At 38.8% G+C, this 20,638-nt stretch overlaps 1 protein-coding gene across 1 annotated transcript in view; it reads right to left on the bottom strand.

Annotated features, from left to right (window-relative positions):
- USH2A (usherin) overlaps positions 1 to 20,638 on the bottom strand; it is a 378,483-nt gene that overhangs the window by 19,769 nt on the left and 338,076 nt on the right. The window contains exons 61-63 of the mRNA XM_018085136.2: positions 8,929 to 9,156; positions 6,583 to 8,099; positions 5,241 to 5,562 (exon numbers count right to left, since the gene is read on the bottom strand). Coding sequence (XP_017940625.2) covers positions 5,241 to 5,562; positions 6,583 to 8,099; positions 8,929 to 9,156 — 2,067 coding nt within the window. The remainder of the gene's footprint in view (positions 1 to 5,240; positions 5,563 to 6,582; positions 8,100 to 8,928; positions 9,157 to 20,638) is intronic.

Here is a 20,638-nt window from a genome sequence, read left to right as displayed (position 1 = left end):
ACAGCTAATTCAATAGATTCGATCAAAATCACCACTTCTTTCTCTGCTTCTGATTTATTACTTTGGCTGTAGTTAGTCATCACTCATTTTAGTTTGCTTTTCAGCAGTCATAAATTATGCCTCATAAATAAAAAGATACAATCAAGGAAATCATATCAAGTCATCTACAGCCCTGGAGTATATTTTCCCTTGATACTCACACTAATGTCTTTTTAAAGGCTAGCTTGCCATGATTTTGAATATGTCAGAATCACAATTTACTGAGAAGGGTCTTGCAAGAGTAGTGCTGTAAGAGTCTCATTGGTAATTCTGGAAGCCAAAAAATCCAGTCCAATATCCATACTTAATTTAATGAACAGAAATTGAGGTTTTGTTGCATCAACACACTTGAGTTTAAAATGGTGTTGACAAGAGAAACATAGTGCAGAAGTGGGGCTTAATGAACAAAATGGCCCTTCTCCCTACCATATACCTTCTACTAGGGGAAAGGAAGCATCTCATTTTGCAAAAGAGTATTTAGAATGGGTATTATCATTAAATCAGTGAAACAATATAGTTATGTCTGCTTTACTTTTCAAAAGCTGAGGTCAAGCTTGGTAGTCTAATGCTGATGTAGTATGAGAAACTCTCTTTAATTGGAAGCAGGAAGAGCAATGAACCCTGTAAGAAAAAGCAGTTTTACAAAACAACAAGCAGGTTATGGAAGAAAGAAGTACATTTTTCTTTTATGTCACTGCTTTGTAGTGTATCTTTCTGTTAGAGAGATGGGAAGAAATGGGGAATTAAAACGATGAAGAAGAGCCATATATGAGGGACATTACAAATGGGTGACTATCACTGGTCAGCCAGAAAAATAGTTTAACCCCATTTTAAACTGCAGAAGTCATTGAGCTGTTTGTAAGTAAGTAAGCAGCACAAACTGGAGCTCAGCCAACAATTTGACAGACAGGCTAGTAAACCAAGTGTCCTTCATGTCATCTCTGAAAAGTGACTAATAGGGCTAACATATTCTACACTCCATGTAGTTGGTCCCTCCTTAATATTCATGACTTTGCACCAATTTTTTTTCTCTTTATCTCTCCAAAGTCAGAATAAGATTTGTTTTTACTTTGAGAAGTCGAGACAGAGGACCCAAAACATATTTCCCCCTGGTGTATCTCGGGGTATTTCCTAGACCCTTTCCTTGGTTGCAGTAACTGGTGTGTGAGAAGCATGCTCCACAAGCAAGAGGGATGCTGTGCCTCCTGCAGTGGTTGGAGGCAGACAGCTTCAGCACTGCAGACCCTGTCTTGGTGCATTGAATAGTCCTATCAGAGAATAAACCTCTGCAGGGAGCCATAAACCTTTCTGAAAAGGGACAATTGCAATTTTCTGTCTTTTACATGTTCTGTACCTGCCGAATAGAAATAAGGATGTGTCCTAAACCAGGAAGACATTAAGCTATTAATCTAAGGGAGCAGTTTTAAGAACAAAATTAAGTGCAATTGTGGAGGACTGATATTGCATTTGCATGGAAATCACACTATACCATGACAGCTCTGCTTTGCACTAAATGCCACAAGTCTCTGTCCAAAAAGGCCTTTCCTTAGCTGAGAAAAACAGGTCTGACTCTATAGGTTGCTATATGGTAATGTTGCACACCAGGCTCAATGATTCCTGAGAAGGTCCAACACATTCAGAAGTATTCCAGGAATCAAAAGATTGCACTTGGAAAGTCATTAGGCCTCATGAGTTATAGAGTTTGTTTAAGTCAGGTTTTTTTTCAGGAAATCATTCAATTGCATATGTTTAATATAGTTGAGGTTATCAGGTAGCATTCCAACAAATACCTAAAAGGCCATATGCTCTAGAAAATGCAAGTATCTAAATGTACAAATAGACTGATAGAGTGAATTTCAAAGATCTAAGTAATTATTTTTGAGTATGGAACAGTAAGCACCGTATGCCACTTAAAAACCCACTGAAACCTAGCAGGTGCTAATATGCTTATGCAGATCTGGCCCTTAAATAAGCCCTTAAAGAATAAATGTGCTTCCTTGAAGAACAGTGACCTAAGCATTTAGGGGGCATAGTCCCTTTGGCCAGCATGAGCTTCTGAAGTCACTTCATCATTTCTGAAAGTGCAACTTTTGCATCTAATCTTATAAAACCTAATATTCAGCTGAAATTTCCAGGAAAACAAACAAACCAACAAAACCCAACAAAACAAACCAATAAAAACCAACCAACTCCCCCAAAACCTTCAGATTCTGAAATCCTGATTTCAGGTCCAAAGAAGCTGTCAGAGCGTTGAACTAAATCTCAGTGTCTCCACAGCACTTTGATTTTATCTGCATTCTGCTGGAGGAAATTCAGTTGCATTTAAAGTTTTATGTCCAGCAAACAAGCCTCAAATGCAGAGACAGGAGAATCAATATCCGGTTTAAGTGAAATATAAATCTGGGTTTCATCAGCATAATAGCAAAGCCAAGCCCTATACTTATGAATAACTTGTCTCACAGGCAAGATATAAATTGTCAACAATGGAGGAGCTCAGAATAGATCCCAGAGGACTGCTGCAAGTGACTTAAGCAGAAGACAAACACGTGCATTGAAAAACCTCTCATGGTGAAATAAATGGCCACTGGTGAAAAAAAACCCCAAATGATTTAGAGTTCCAGTCAAAAGCTCAGCCTGGTTATGGAGCAGAACCAAGATAAAAAGCAAAGTCTTGAATACAGCACAGTAAACCACAGGAATCTGGTCAAGAGGTTTCTTTTTTTTATCCATCACTGACAGATCATTAAAAACTTTGTAGTATCAACTTCCCAAAAAACAGCTTATGATTGAGATAATTGAAAGTTAATCCAAGAGCCAATGTCTACAACTTCCAGTTTGGAGAGGTTTTTCTTCATCTAAGAAAGATTCCTAACTAATAAGCAGGGTTTGGGTCTTGCTATAATGCTTGCTATCCACTCAGCCCCATCTGCACTTGAATTTGTCACAGATTTGTCACAGATCCTGTCTAAAGTAGCAAGGAAATCTGGTCTAACAATAGTTCTGCCCACGTAGGCTGTATAATCTCCATCCTTGCATCTGCATCTGCAAGGATGGAGAACTTGAGCCAAAACTCAGCTGGACACAGCCCTGACCAGCCTGCTCTATCTGGACCTGCTTCAAGCAGGGAGTTAGGCTAGATGCCTTCTGGGTGTCCCTACCAACCTACATGACTTGATGAGTCTATGACACATGTACATACAGCAGCTGCATAGACAAATGTGATAAAGCAAGATTTTAGATTTAATTCTTCATGATTTCTGGATACTAAAAAGAACAAAACAACAGTAGTGGAGCAGAGCACCAAACTGGAGAGGACCAGCTGATATGCTGAAAGGCAGGTCTGCCATTCAGAAGGGCCTAGCACAATGGGTCATCAGGAACTGTACGAATTTCAGCAAGACAGACGAAAAGTCCTGATCCTGGGAAGGAATAATTTCTGCAGTGTTACAGGGTTAACAACTAGGGAGCTGACCAACTAGGGAGCACCTTTGCTTGAAAGGACCTAGAGGTCTTAGTAGATAGAAAACTGAACATGAGCCAGCAAAATAATCTGGCAGCACAGGCAGCCAACATCTTGAGCTGATTAACAGGAGCATAGCCAGGCAATTAAAGGAAGTGATTACATGCCTTTATTCAGTATTTGTTTTGTTTTGGCCCCAAATACAAGAAAGAGATTGATAAATTGGAGTCAAGGCCACCAAGGTAATCAGGGGGTTGGAAAACTTTGCCTATAAGGAGAAGCTGTGGCTTGTTCAGCCTGGAGAAGAGATGGCTTTGGAGGGACTTGACTGCAGTCCCCCAGCACATAACCACAGGCTAACAAGAGGGTGGGTCCAGGTTCTTCACTATGGTATGTGGTGGCAGGGCATAAGACAAAACAGGTTCAAGCAAAAAAAGTTCAGACTGAAAGTAACAAAAAAACTTTTTCGCAATGAGGACAGCCAAGCATTGGAACAGACTGCTCAGGAGGTTAAACAATCTCCCTCCCGGAAGGTTTTCAAGATGCAACTGTATAAGGCCCTGCACAACCTCATCTGATCTCTTAACTGATCCTGCTTTGGGCAGAAAGTTGGGCTGCATGGCCTCCTGAGAGGCCTTCCAACCTGAATTATCTTGCGATCCTACAAAACAAATGAGCCTGTAAAAGAAAGATTTGCCACCACTTTGCTCAAGAGGGGGAATGCACGGTTTTATAAATAGAAATGAATTCTTAAACAATTTAACTTTTGGGTTTTTTAGGAAAATGGTTGTAAAGACTTTGAGCATTGCCAAATATATCTTCAAGGTATCATTGCAAACAGGATCAGTAATGAGGCTTGCTGGTATCTTATTCAGTGGGAAATAAGCATTCCTATAGACAACATCAAAATAAAAAATCAACCTTATCCTGCTATGATAGTATGTCCACTTATTTTTAGAAACAACAAATTCAAGGTTGTTTTTTTGGTGAGGCTCTAAACTTCACTAACTCATATAAAAACTTGGCAAAGATTTTGGATAGGAAAATAAATAGGAAAGTTCTTAGTTCACAGTCTGTAGTCAAGTAAAGCCCTACATTACCAGTAGTACTGTATGATAAAATGCTGCTACAAGTTGTAACTTTGATATAGAAAACAGTTACAGGTGAAAGAATGGCAGAACTGGTCTCAGGCTCATAAGAAAAACAACACTAAAAATACCTATGTGCATGAGAAGTAACCTCAACTATTAACAGGTTCACTTTTGAACCACTCACAAAATCTTCTTGTAATTCTAATGACTAATTTAAAGGAAAACAACCCTCTTGATCTAAACTGCTCTAAAATCATAAAGTAAAAATTAATTCATAATAGATTGGAGGAGTATGGAAAAGAAAGAAAAAATAATGAAAAAAAGCTGCCTTTTAAGAATTAGAATTTCACTCTACTCGCATAACATTAGAGATTTGCAGAAGCTTTGGAGGGTACATAAACATTTAACATGTAAGAAACACAGGCACCTATGACTAAGGTAGAGAAAAACGAATGCTGAATGAATATATTTCTTTTACAAAATTATTTTCAGCTTCTCAGCTCTTTAAAATACATTAACAATAATCATTCAGGTTTCACAATACTATTAACATTAGAATTGAGATGTGTATGTTCATTGTACGTGTAAAGTAAAGCTATCAAAGTGTACTGAAATCATAATCGGAGCTGCTAAATAGCTTCAATTCCCACCTGATATTCATACTCTGTGTAAGGCAGCAACTTGTCATCTTTGAAGGAGGTTGAAGAACCATTGTAAACAAGTGCGAGGTCTAAATTTATGTGGGCTTGAGTTGTTCGCCTTCTGTAAAGTTCATAGTATAAAATCTTCCCGTTTGGCTGCTTTGGGCCAGTCCACAGGATGGAAGCAGTCGACTGGAAGCCTCCGGCTGTTGTCTGTATTTCGATGAGAGGGGCGGGCTGCACTGCCGGCGGCGCCTCCAGCGTCTGTACCGATGCCCACTCACTGGAGGCACAACCCAGCTCTGTGCAAGCTTGGAGCTGTACTTCATACCTTTGGGAACATAAATCAGGAACAAAGTGATTAAAACACTGCAAATACAAATATAAATTGTGCATGAAATCTGGTGGATTTCTTAGTTTTTCTCCTGGTCTTTGGAATTTTTAATAGGAACACAGTTTGCATGAACACACAGATTATGTGCCGTGTCTTGTGTAGCAAAGAGGAAGAACACTGTCTTCTTGGGTTTTACTTGGTTGTGGTTTGTCTTGTTTTTATTTTTTTTTCAGAGCAGAATTAACATCTGCAGGAGTCAAGTGATCAAAATTGTTTTTATTTTGATGATATAAATCAAAATGATGATTCACTGTAGGAAATGATTTGGATGTTGTTTGAAAGCTGTAAAGCTTCACTCTATTATTCTTTTCTCTTCAGATTTAGATTACTTATATGTAAATAGTAGACAAACTTATCAACTATGTAACACACACAAATTATGCCTACACAAATATATAAGGAAAGGTCAGGTAAATAATCAAGAAATAGTGGGGAAGATACTACTACAGTATCAAGTGTGCTTCTGTAGCAGAGTCTGGTACCCTCTCTTAAGTTTTAGCTTTCACTTCATCACAAGTCACTTGTTTTCAACTCGAGGCTACAAACATGTTCCTGGTGTGACTCTATTAATCTCAGCTCAGCTACTCTGTAGATGGGTGAGCTAATATGACTTTGGTCTCCCCACCCCAAATTTTGTCATCTCAAGCCTGTACTCTTGAATGCAGACATCTTGCAAAAGATACAGCAGTACAAGATTGCAGGTTTTGGAGTCTATAGCAGAGTAGTGAATTACCTCTTCTATTAATTACAACCTAAGTCAACACTATGTACTTCATCAAGATTATATATAGCTGGTGTTACTATAAATTAAAAAAAAATCCTGGTTTTATCATTTGCTTTTTAGAAAACAAAAATTATGGATCTGACTATCTGTTTAATCAAGATGGCTGAGCTGTCAGCCAGCCCTCTGAACCTTCCTGCAGCATTTATTCAACGAATGAGTTCTTCCAGACTTACCTACTGTGGGGCTGTAGCTGTGCCACTATGTATGACCGTCTCAGAAAGGAAACATGAGATGCATCGAAGTCAAAAGTTTTCTTTCCTGTTTCAGCAGGCTTGTGGATGGAGATTGTGTAATTTATTATGTCACCATTCACTTTGATAGGAGGATCCCAGGCCACCAAAATCTCATTTGAGGACCACGCCTGCAACCTAGGAGGTAACATCCCAGATGGAGCAGAGGGGTTGGTTTTTATCTGAGCTGATGGGCTGGTCACGCTCCCTTGACTGTTATTTGCAGTGACAGTGTAGCTGTACTCCATGCCTGGCGTTAGGGTGAAATCAAGATAACGAGTTTCCAGACCTGAGTAAACAAGTACACCATCCCTTCTTAGCTCATAGCTTGTGATGTTACCATTGGGCTTATCTGGAAGTTTCCATGTGATTTCAATCGACTCTGAGCCCATGACAAGCAGCCTGGGAGCTTCCATATTTAATGGTGGAGCCTCCATGGTCATCACAGACTGGGATGTACTGGCTGTGCAGCCCCCAGCAGTACAGGCAACCAACGTAAAATCATACTGTGTGTAAGGCTGTAGATTAGAAACCAATATTTGCAAATTTTTGCCAGGATAATACTCTTCATTGTTTAATTTCAATATGTACTTGGTAATATCTCCATTTTGTATTTGAGGAGGTGCCCAAGATGCATTGATCTGAGTGGCACTGACAGCCTGCAGAGATGGTGGGTCCACCAAGGCAGGAGCTGCTTCCAGTGTCCGTATGGCAGCTGGCTCACTGGTGGAGCAGCCTCCCATTGTACAGGCAACTATTGCGTAGCTGTACACTGTATAGGGCAGTAAGTCTTCGTCCATGTAGCTGAGAGTAGCAGCATCAAAGCTGAAAGGGTAGAGAACATCATTCTTTAGCAGCCTGTACGACTGAAGAATGCCATTGGGATGTGCCGGGGGGGCCCACGATATGAACACTTTATGGGGGTTAGCTGACACCACAGATAACCTGGGGATGACAAGACCTTTTGGGGCAGTTTGACTAGTCTTTGCCACTGTCCAGGAGCTGTCAGTGTAGCCTGCTGCATTCCAGGTGCGTATTTTATATTCATACCTTGTCCATGGCTGTAAACCTTTATCATTATATACAAATGTATTACTTTCAGTGTTATATTCTGTGAAAACAATTTTCTCGTCTTCTGTTGTCGCTCTGTACCCTGCAGCATTTTCTTCTGTGCATCTGTGAATAACTTCATAGCGAATTATTTTTCCATTTGGATTAATTGGCTGCAACCAGCTCAGTTCAACATTGGTGGCATTCACTGCCTGGATTACAGGTGCCATCTGAGACACTGGGGGTGCTTCGTCTGTCCAGACTGGCTGGGGTGAAGAACGAGTGCATCCTGCTGCATTGCAAGCCTCCAGTATGAGGGTGTAGAGAGTGTACGGCTCAAGGCGCCTGAAGAGGAACTGCCGAGATAAACCACTGTACTCCAGGTTGTCATCGCTGAAAATATTGTAGGTCTGGTGGATAAAGAAAGAAAAAGATAAAAAGGCAGGCAGGGAAGGAAGGACAGAAGCCAGGATAAAAGGGGGGAAAAAAAAATCAACAGTTTTTGTCAATAACCAGTAGATGAGACTCCTTAATCTTTGCAATAGGGTAAGGACTATCAACCAGTGATTCAGAAACTTACTTTCTTGCTAGCAACAATCAGCACACAAACAGGTCATTGATACAAAAGGAGTGTTTTGATCCAATTTTCATGATTTTTTCATTTTGAATGCAGTAATAAATCACTTAGTGACAGTTTTCATTATATTTGATTGTTATCAAGTTTCATTGCAAGGCTCTCATAGGCTAGAGGAAAGCTTCTCACAGACTAGCTCTAAAGAAAATCACTTATGGAAAAAAACCTCCAAATAAACCTCTCTAGTAGCAAACCTTGCAGGTAAAGGTTTACACTCAGTTGAAACCACTGAGTCCCAAAGTCCCAAATTCCAGAACAACATTCTGTCAAATCCAGGTTTTCTAGAAACACATTTTGATGGTGTCTAATGTACAAAAAGTAATATTATGAGCTTTCATGTGTAGCTTTCTGTGCATTCAATGAACAATTTGGTTCAGTGTAAATGAACATTTACAGTCATGGAGTAGCACAAGAATGTTAATACTTATTTTAATATAATGAAAGCAGAGGGAATTCACAGAGTGCCTTGTGCTTACACAGGACTTCTGTCTTATTGTAAACTATAATGCATTTGATTGAGTCCTTTTTAGCAAAAATGCTTTCATTTGATATTCAGCATTTCCTTTCTCTTTTTTGATCAAGTGAAATGTCAAGATGAAGATTACCTTAATCACACCGTTGGGCTGGGAGGGCTCTGACCATTTGAGTAGCAGAGCCCTGCCATTTTCCTTCTTTTCCACAGTGAAGTTGCTCAGGCCACTGGGTGAAGCTTCCAAAGTGTGCACAGATGTCCAGGGGCTTGAAACCTGCCCAGCATTGTTTACAGCTACGACATGAATATGATATGTTGTGAAAGGTTTCAATCCAAATAAATGAGCCTGATGCTTTGTTCCCTGAAGCAAAAATACAGATGTTTGAGTTAGTTAAAAAAGTAATCAGCATCTGTGGTTTATGTCACTTGGAAAATGAGGCCTCAGCTCTGGGTCACTTCTGACCGCTTTGCAGAATACCCCATCTGGTTACCAGGATTTTTTTAGTGGTTTTTCATGATTGAACCTTAATTCTTAGAATTCTTAGGCTTTAAAAAAAGTATCTATCATTATGGTAAAGCCTTTGGAGCTGACTCCTTGGGAGTCCTGCAGAGTCTGAATCTCAGCTAGCAAATAGCTTATAGTTCAGCACGTGTCTGAGCTTTGCTCAGTGAGGATGAGGCTGCCTGGAACTATGGAGGATTCAAGCACATAAAAACCTGTAGTATATGAGTGATGCCTGCTTCTACAGAAATCTTACACATCTTGTGTAGATGTGTCATTTCATAGGCTGTCCTGTCCTAGCTACTTAGGGCATTATAAACTGGATAAACAGTGTTTCCAAGAGTGTGGTTTAATTTCCTAACTGAAAACAAACCCCTTAAAAATGGGGGGGGAGGGAAAGGAGGGATGGGGGGGATAGATGGGCAAGTATAGAGACTGAATAAACTAGTTCCTATGTTCCTGCTTTGCAAAGATGGTGTTTGAGATAAAATCACAATGTAAGATGACTGTAGGGCAACTTGCTGCCTTACAAGAACCCTCCCTGTTTCTCCAGGTTGGTGGAAGCAGCCACATTGCTGATGGGGGCACGAGCAAGCAGCTTAGACCCTCCCTGGTGCCAAAGCCTTGCCTTGAACCAGTGGGGAGAGGCTGAGAAGAACATGGCTGTTCGTGGATCCCACTGGGCTCTGACTGGGCAGCGAGGACTGGGGCTGACCTGCCACCACACCAGACCATGGCCCAGCAGAGAGACCTGTGGGGGGATGCGGAGTGATGGACATCAGCCACGGCCAGAAGGGGCCACTGGCATCACAGCTCACAGTTTTAGGCAGCTTACCCCAAACAGCATCTGACACAGACCTGACACTGCTCAGGCAAAGAGAGCTTCGGCACAAACTCTGATCTAGGCAGGAAGGAGACACAGCTGTGGTATTACTTTGAACAGAAGTAACATGTTCCAACAGGAGACTGTGCAGATTTGTCTGGTCAGATGAGTGAGGAAGAAAGGAGTTCAGCTGACCACCAATATATTTAATCTTGGTTTTAGTTGTGCTTTTGCATGAGCTACATAAGTCTCAAGAAGGGGAGTGCAAAAATTCAGTTGCCTTCGTGTGGCAGAAAGAGATGAAGTCAATTTTCCTGTTTCAGTCATATTAAGTTGTTAAATGCTAACACTTCCAATTGTTTAATATTTAAACATTTGTTAAGCTATCAGACTCAGAAACAAATTTTAAAGAAATATTAATTTCTTTTTTTAAATATTAAAAGTTAGATTATAAATATTTAAATAGTTATTTCCTCACAACAATGAGTTAGTCTTTTAGATAAATATAGCACAGCATTTGAATGACCATTATGAATATTAAATCTGAAGATGCCACAAGTACAGATTATAAACATACTTTTCTGATAAATGATTCCTTTTTCTGTTAAACAGGGCAAACACTAGCAAGATTAATAATGCAAAAAAGTATAATTCTTTGTTAGGAATTCCCAGCCATCACTGCCAAAAAAGCATAAGCTCAAATGCAAATAGCAATCACCTCGAACAGATTATATATAAGAAAGCTCTGGCTGCCGTGGGACATTTAGAGATATCTTTTGTCATAAGAAACATGGAAAGCATGTGGGCTATAAAGCAAAAACATATGTATATTGTCAATAGCAGCACCTGTTCAATTACAGTTTATTTCAGCATGGAGAATTTCGTTCAGCCCCTAGATGGCAATACTATCAAACATTTTTTGTAACATGAGTACTTAATGATTAACAACGTGCGTTCAGTCATCCAACATACTCAAGGCAGCCATTAAAAAAATAACAAACCTGATTTCATTATAGATTCTTTTAATAAACATTTATGGCTTAGATCCTTGAAAGTGGAAGTGTTCAAACTGCCATAGCCAAAAAACCTATACAGCCGACTGCAAAATTATGAACTGCAGGTTAAAGAACAGTGCTCAAATCGAGGCTCATGCTTAGCATAAAAATCTGGCATTAGAAATTATGTTGGCACAAAACATGATTAAAATTAGCTTTACAATTGGATGTAGTCTGTATTAATAGTTTTTATGAGGACAGTCATCTATTAGGTTTTCAAAACAGAACTTTTAAAAGCCTAAAATTTACATTCTGTGGCTGGGGGGTGGGGATGGGAGGAGAGGAGCACACAACATTAAATTACTGCTCCTGAACCGCTACACAGAGGCTCTCTGAAGGTACAAACACATTATTACAAACATCAGACAAAAGGCAATGGCTCTGTTTTCTAATGAGCTGCATCATCAGGGTGGGTTTTCATGACAGCAATGCTACAAAACACTAGATTTCCGTTTTTAAACAGAAAACTAGCATATTTTTCATCACCCTCTACCATTTTCCCACTAAACTGCAAGATTTAATTATTTACAATCCTCACTACAGTTTGAAATGAAACAAGGATGGAGGGATTTCCTTGCCTGCAGTTCATCATGTTCTCCGGAGACTGCTAAACCATTCCTTCCAGGGATGACTTTTATCCCTGGCTCCTACAGATACTTCTTGAAGAGCAAACGGTTTACATGTATTTTTGTTTTGTTTGGTTTTGAAGTAAGCTCAGGGGATGTACTCCCAGAGTACAGAGCCCCTCTTTCTCCCCCTGCACTGCTACCATTGCCAGTTGTGAATTTGCTCAGCTCAAAGGCTGATGCTGAAAAGAGGGTGGATGGCAGACTCGGTGATTCATTTTAAGAATCACTTTATGTCCTCCCATGACATTTTCAGCCTAGAAATACTGTCCTGCTGGAATGGTCAAATATAAATTGCAAAATACACCTTGCAAGGGATAGCACTATAACTTTGGCTTCAGCGGACGACACAGCCTTAAACAGGCGCAGGAACAAAATCATTGCCTTGGATATTCTCCCAGTCTTTCTCTGCATAGCCATAAACTCACATATCCCAGGTTTACATGCTAACAGTCCAGATTTCATTCACCATTGAAAGCAAACCAACAAAATAAAATTTTAATGCAAACATTAAGATGTTCATAGACTGACTGACCATGAAATCCAATGGACTACAAGCCCATGTCGTCCTTTCTCTTTCTCCTATTGTGAAACATTCTCACTCCATCAATCAGTAAATTAAGAATACTTCAGCAAACATTTTACAGTGTACACTCTCACATTCCTCCTATATGGCCCAGTCTTTCCATGTAAACACTATGGGAATGGACACCTGAGACAGGTTGTGACGAGCCACTGTGACTTGATCCCACCTTGTAGCCCAGAGTTCAGCCTTTGACATGGCCTTTGCTTATGGCAGCCTGGTTCCCTTCCCTGGAACAGCTCTGGCAGCACTACCACTACTCCAGGCGGGACCCCACCTTTGGTCTTGCTTTGTAAAATGCTTCACACACTGCCAGTGGCAGCACAAGCTGTTAAGAGCAATTCCACTCTTTTAACTGTAAATTAGAATAAAAGTTATTTAAAGTAAAACCTTGTTTTAACATATTTTTGAAAACATAAAACGAGAGAACATGAATCATGAATAATATATCCATCAAGATTTGCTTCAGATTGCCTTTTTTGTTTGTTTATTTTTTAATTCATGAGCATAGAAGTCACTTAAATTCTGGAAACAAATTAGCATAGTCTTTCATGCCGTTCAAAGGCAGTGGCATCCATAATGCAAGGTGCCTGCCTTCCTTGCTACCTCTTGGTCCTCCTCCTGGGCATGGGCAAGGCTGTGCAGCCTTCAAGGGTCTGATGATTTTACACTGCCTACCGTGATTGCTTTTGACTACTTGAAGTGCCCCTAAGGTGGTAACAGGGTCAAGAGGTCTTTGTAGGTTGAAAATGATCAAAAATTAGCATTGATCTGTAGCTGTCAATAATACTCTGCACGGGTAGACTCCCTGCACAAATGTTTAAACTGCATACAACTACACAACCTAGTCATCTTTGAATCTATCGATCTGATGAAGCAGCACTTTCCAGTGGTGTCACTCTGGGCTTTTCCTCTTTTTTCAAGGCAGGCCAGCTTACCCTGTTGCCTAGGTCTCAGGGTACGAGTTCAAAATGTGACAGATTCATCAGAAGATCTCCGGACCACTGAAGAGCTGCCCAGTAGGCAGCTTGAGTATCTGTCCTTTCTTTAGGGGTAATCATCAAAGATCAGCAAGTTGCCACCAGTCATGTTAAGGTTAGGCTTGGATTTCTTCTTTGTCCCTATCTGCCCTTTGTACTGTAATCTCTATTTGGCAGGTATCTTCAATAGCTGATTAAAAAGCTAGCTCATTCTTTCTGCAAGTCCCTAGCTAAACCCAGTGGCATCAGGCACTACCATGCTGCTAACAGCAATAGTGGTACAGTGATCCAAACTAGTTCTTGCATAACCCACAGACATAAATGATGGGAGGTAATTCTGTATAACATTCCTTGTCTACAGAAGCAGAAATGGTGAATTGTCCCTGGACAAGGGAGAAGAAATCTATGGTTTCCTGACAGTCAGAATGGCAATCTGACTATCCTCTGATGCCAGTTTTCCAATTGTCCATGAAGGAATTCAAACAGATTCTTCCACAAGTGACAGAAGTGAGGGGAAATGCTTGGGATTTCATTAAGATACTCAGTGTATCCTCACCTTTGTTATTATTCTCTTATCCAGTTCCCTGTCTAATCCACATTCTTTGCCATTTTCTGCAAAGCACTAGGAGCACTTCTACCTTGACTCTGATATTCATTCTCATTTCCCAGACCATTTCTTAGCCCCTGCCTTCACTCTAAACATTACACTGAGTTCATATTCATATGCAAACACTAACTTGTCTTTTGAGTTGCCTTCCTTCTCAGGCTTGTATCATGCACACTGCGTCTTTTCCATTTAAAAAATCTACTCTATTCCTAAAGCCTTATGCTCAGATTCACAAAGATATAACTTATGGATACACAAGTAATCTATGAGTCTCTTCTTGTAGTAGTGTGGACTGGAATATAAATTATTCCCATGGTAGTACTGAAAAGTCTCAAAGGTTAGTCAAATAGATACCAACATGTTATTCATTTTACCAGAAATTATCTTGCCTACAGGTAACCAAAATTTCCATTTTTACCAGAAATTCATGTTGCACTATTTATTTTCCTCACAAAAAAAAAAAATAGCTTTTTCATTCATATTTTTTGTAAATTTCACTCTTAAAATTTTACATTTTAAGAACTTTGCGTTTCATTTTAGAATTTTAAAATTGCCTTTCAACGCTTATTTTTAATTTTAAAGAATTATTTTATTATTTCATATAACTCAACAGTTATATGGTAAATAAACAGTTTTATGGTAAATAAAAACCCAAAGAAATTATGAAAGAGAACCAGATAAATATTTAAATAAATTTTTTAAGTTTGTAAAATGAAATATTTCCTTATTAAACCTGAAATAATTTTTAAATGTTTTTGCCCAGGGAATATTTGTCCAAATTGTCTTTGGTTGAGATGAAAGAGCACTCTTCCTTTCCCAGCCCCAATGTGGATCGATGAAGTCTTTTCTTCTACAGTGGCTAGGAAATGACATTCAGAAATTCATTACACTTGAGTTTGCTTTTTTATACATAAATTTAGGAAAAATTATTTTAAAAATGCATTAGAATAGATTCAGCCAACAAGGTAAAGCACATCAAAAGGCTTCTTATTAAAACATAAGCTTTGGTAACATGATCAGAAAATATTGTTTCCTTGAGATTCCTGGCAAACATAAGGCTTTCTTTTTTTCAACTTTAAGAACGTTCCTGCAATTTATTTTTAATACAAATAGTAGGTTTGCCATCAACACTAGAGAACACAATTTTTCTCTGTGACTCTGTGCTCTTGTCCTTTCCTAACAGCACCATGCTATCAGCTTTTTTTAATAAAAACCCTAATTTGCACACCCTGTTTCACTTAGCACAAAACTGAATCATTTCCTATGCGAATAGTCATGTGTGGGCTTGTGGACTATACTAGGGAAAAACCTTTAAAAAGAGCAGTAATCTAAGTTCAAAATATTCTGCAAACAACAATTAATACCTGTTATAGAAGCACTACATTGCGATTCATTTTCCTCCTTCCTGGCGGAGCATGTAAAGAACTGTGAATTACACGTAGTTGAATCTGTCTCATGGAGTTGCTGCCTATTTTCACAGTAGACAGTTTTCTTTCCTGGCACACCTGGGACCTGCTGCAGTCTCACCAGGCATCTGAATCCCTAGCTTTGACTTGAAAGCAAAGCACCACAAAGAAAACCAGGATGCATTGCACATTAAAATGAAATCAAATAAAACCAAGTTGGCCTTTGGGTAGCAGTACACTTTTAAACAGCAACGACGTTACACTTTGCTGGTAAAACCTTAAAGAAATCACTTTGGGCAAAGTCAACATTGCTATTTAATTAATACTCTCTTTTCTTTTCTTTTCTTTTCTTTTCTTTTCTTTTCTTTTCTTTTCTTTTCTTTTCTTTTCTTTTCTTTTCTTTTCTTTTCTTTTCTTTTCTTTTCTTTTCTTTTCTTTTCTTTTCTTTTCTTTTCTTTTCTTTTCTTTTCTTTTCTTTTCTTTTCTTTTCTTTTCTTTTCTTTTCTTTTCTTTTCTCTTTCCTTCTTTCTTTCTTTTTCTTTCTTTTTTCTTTTTTCTTTTTTCTTTTCTTTTTCATCTTCTCTCTTCTATTTTCTTTCACAATTATTTGTTTAAAATTCATCAAACATCACTCCATGCCAACTACTAAAAAATGTATTTGCATCTGTATTTGTCTAATTTCTACCAAGAATTACTGAAACCCAAAAAAAGAATTTTTTCTGTATGACTAAATAAATCAAATAAACCAAAATATCAATGACATGACATTCCACTATAGACACCATCTAGAGAAGGATGTCGACATGTTTTCCTAACATTAATATTTTATCTCTAACAACACTCACAAGACCTACTGTATAATAAACCATAGATTTGCACCTGATTTCTTTCCTTTCCCCCCATATTTCTTCACTTTAAACCATGTTTTTTATTCCTCACAATGAGAAAGTGAGGTAGAAGGGACGAAGAAGCTCATTCGATAAACTAGACAGTGATGGGACTCTTACCCACAAACTTTGGGTTTAGTCAGTTCAAATATGACATCCCCACTTAACCAGAGCGATACTATTTGCTTTCAATAATCATTTTGGATATAAACAACTAGACTAAGTTTCTCTTCAAAATATGACAGGCAGAATCTGCAGCAAAAAATTAATACTATTTGAGACAGAAAAGCATACTATAAAATAAATCACACTGAAAAACAATATATGTCACCCTCAGAAAAATACACATATCTTTAGCTGAATGGGGCATACTTTGTGAAGGGTGGTGGGAGTGAGAGAGTACAGAGCAGCTACATCAGCAAAGACTTCATGGTGTATAAAATCTAGCATGATATTAAAGCAGTCAAACCCAACAGAATTGAGCTGGGAGGTTTTTGTGACATTCCAAATTCACACACCATGTAATGCAGAATCTGCATATTCTCATCAAAGTAGCACAGAACTTGCAATGTGTTGAGCCTGCCTTGGTCTCAAGGGGAATTGGAATGAAGCATCTTTCAGGTGGAGCTTTGTAATCTGGGATAGAAAGATGTCTTCAGGGAAGGAGAAAGCTAGGAAAGTCAAGCACACAAAGTCTGGTTGGGGTTTGCATCTCCAAGAATATGTTTAACATAAGTACCACATGTAGTGCTCCTGCTGAGCAATGACTTTCTATCCACTATTTGTCAACATCTAGGAGTGGAGTCTCTCTCATGGATTTATTCTATGGCATCTGTAGGCATGGCAAAAGAAAGCAAAAACACTGCTGCTGTAAAACAGCAGCTAGAGCCTAAGGGCTCAAACCTGCAAATGGTAGGGGGTACATCCTTAATATGGAGCATTAGGGGGTTAATGTTATATTTTTTCCTAATGCCATAAACCGTATTTTCCATTTGATATTTTGGCTGATGGCCAGAATCAAGTTAGATGCTTTTGTCAGAACAAATAAAATCCGGACTGCCACATTTTCTTAGTCTCAAATATTTTTTTTCTCCAGTAATGTCCAGAGTGGCAGGAGCTTTATAAACCAATGTAATGAAAATATGGATGTTTTCGTTATCCATAAAAATGGATAATTTATGTTCCTGAACTTCCCAACTCAAGGTATCTTATGGCACTCAGTTTTGCCTTGTTGTTAAGAGAATGCGCCTTTGTCATTATCAAATGTTTTGGGTTTTGGTTTCATCTGAAGTTTTTTGTTTTCAAGAATTCACACTGCCCCTCTATTACATTTGTGAATTCAAATATCTTTGCCATAAGACACCTTCCTCATCTCCCTTCAAATTACATCGTGTCTGATATTGTGAAGAAAAGTGACTGTGAACACTGTAAAACTTCTCCCATCTCATCTAAAAATTACCTGGGCACAGTATCTGAAAGTTTATATGTTCTGTAAAGTTTGAAAAAGAGAGTTTGACTGTGGTTCTGGTGAATGGAAAACAGAGAGGAAAGATCCCTTGGCGTTCCTCTATAAAAGCAATTATTTTCAATTTTTGCCTTTGCACAGCTCAACAGCTGTAATGCAGAAAGAGAAATGTAAAAAGAATAAAGACAGTTTCAAGAAAATCTTTAAGGAGACTTGTACAAGGACAATCTAAATCTTAACATAGATTACAGGTGAACTCCCATATCAGTTTCCTTGAAAATTCCACTGAATGTCAGTTGTGCTCCATAGAATTAGGACTTTGCAGTTATATATGACTTTTCATCATCGGATCTCACATCATGTTACAAACATTAATTAATTAAGTCTCAGGATATCCCCCTGTGTTACTGTGTACAGCTTCAGGAAACTATAGTTATTGTTTTAGATCCCATTTTACACAGTTACAATAGACGTGTCATGTTATTGTTAAATGCAAGCTTAGTTTATTCCCTTTTCTCAATCATTCTGAGTCCTTGTCTCTCTCACCCAACACTGCAAAAAAAGAGCAGTTCGAACTGCTGCTAAGTAGAGGAAGATAGCACAGCCTCCAGGCAATTCACAGCTTTAAATCCCTGCTTTCTGCCAACACAATGGAAAATAAAAGCAACATTTGAAAGGAGACTAAAAGGTTTTCCTTCCTACTGTTTTATTCCTTTTTCTTTGCTCTGTACTGAACAGTCCTAGCTTTTCATTCAAACTTTGCCTGCTATGTATGTAATCACTTCTGAGAGACATTCAAAGGTAAGCATAAACAATTTACTTGGAGCTACATTATAAAGGCCAAAGTTTAATCTGAGTATGTGGCTGAACTTAAAATGTCACCTTTAAAATGAACTAGGTATTTTAAGAAATGATGGGCCAAAAAGTACAACCCTTTGTCTCTCTAAAGGCTTTTCTTCACCAGGTTTTCCATTGCTTCCCTCAATGCTTTACAATTCCTACATGAAGATACCTGCTTTCCAAGTAGAGACTGGTTGAAAGTAAAGGAAAGTATGCAGGTAGATGTTTGGGAAAGGTGCAGTCCAATTATGCCAATCCATGCCAGGAAAAAGGGATTTGTTCCACACCTCTTTGTACAGAGTAGCCACTGTTAGCAGAAGGCCAGAAGCACGTAACTGCTGATGCAGGGAGGGATGCCTTTGCTTTTTTCTGTAGCTGGAGGGAAGTTTAGCCTATTTTCTGACTATTAGCAGGGAATATTGATCAGACATGTATTTAGGTGCACACTTTGGGAACATATTCCTCAGCAAAGCACAGTTTCCCACCAAAATACTGACACGCTGAGACCTTCATTCCAGAACTTAATGGGATGTTCCCCCACACTTGGAGTAGGAGACTGCTACAGGAGATCTCTGCCCCTTCTGGCTGTACAAGGTAGTGCAAAGCCTCAATGAGTGGCCTGCGAAGCCCCTGTGTCACATGATGGTAAAAGGAACAAAAATCTTGTTTTTCCATTGCAGCTGCTATGGACTGCACTGTTCATGAAAATATTGAGGTCCAATAAAGAATAAGTTATATATTGCTGTGTCCTTTAGCAGCTACCTCTTGCGATAACGAAGGCTTGGAATCAACTCCACACAGAGAAAAGGCTTGAAAAGAAGACAAGAAGAAAGAGTGGCAATAGCATTTGGTGGAGTCACTGGGAGAGAAGCTGCTTTCAGGTTTAATGTCTTGAAACCAAGTCAACCCAAGTGAACACACATGGATGAACATCCAGATCCTCCTTGGATCACATGGCTACAATTCCCTCTAGTTTAAGCCTCTTAGGATGCACCATTGGGAAGAAACTCACCCTGACACAGCATATGAAGCTGTGTCTGCAGACTGCCCATTCCCATTTTCTGTGCTGTCAGATGAACACTAAATTCATACACATATACAGAGAAGTAGACAGCTATATCTGCTGCAGTGTGAACAAGAAAGCAGTTAGAAATGTTAACGCATAAATAAAAGAGAGTCTTTAATCATGTCTTTTCATATGGTCACACACTCATTAGTCCCTCCTAGTGTGGGTTGGGCTTCTCAGTGCAGAGCTTCTGCCAAAAAAAAAAAAAAGTCTGAGCTGCTTATGGCACCAGCAAGGTGCAGTAATTAGAGAAAAGATGAAATATGTAAATACTGAAATATTACTTGAAAACTGAAGCATAACAGGTTTAGTTCAGATTATGTATTTTCCTTGGATATTTAAGTTACTTAGTGAATTAAAATAGATCACATAAGCTTAGTACAGAACAAATTGTGCTGATTTCTGAACTGAAAATGTCTTTACAGCACATTATTGACTCCAGCATATTAAGTTGTAAATCCACTAGTTTCACTGTCTCATCTATTGATTAGCTGCATGTATGCACGTTATAAATGAGCAATCCAAAGAGAAATTAGTACAATTTAGTCATTTTGGGACAGGCTTGTAAATGTATTCAAGTGCTCAAATATGAGGATAGGCACTATGGGAAACAGTCACAATGTTCTCCTACATTCTGACACAAATCTTGTGTAGTTAGTGTCCTCAGTTACTCTCTACACTCTGCACTGAGGGTAGGAGGGCCCTCCAAAGGGAAAGTCATATTTTTTATGCTTAACCTCTGTTCTAAATAGCCTGTCAGAGAAATCTCACTCTCTCTCTACACAGATTAGATTAGCCTACATTTGCCATCTAAGGTAAGATTTTAGAATTCAGACCTGTGCTTTTTCTTTAAATTCACTTAAGACTCAAAGAGCAATAAAATCAGTGATAACATTTTCAACCAGTACACAGCAACAGACCATACAGGTCTGCTCTTTTATTTTTTCTTAAGGAGAAACAGAAAAACAATTCATAGCTTCAGAAGTTTAACTGCAGCGATTTC

The sequence above is a fragment of the Manacus vitellinus genome, unplaced genomic scaffold (genome assembly GCF_001715985.3).
Source record: "Manacus vitellinus isolate BGI_N305 unplaced genomic scaffold, ASM171598v3 scaffold_8_pilon, whole genome shotgun sequence".
Classification (NCBI taxonomy): Eukaryota; Metazoa; Chordata; class Aves; order Passeriformes; family Pipridae; genus Manacus; species Manacus vitellinus.
Note: the sequence above shows the minus strand (reverse complement) of the source record. Positions and strands in the feature narration are given on the sequence as shown.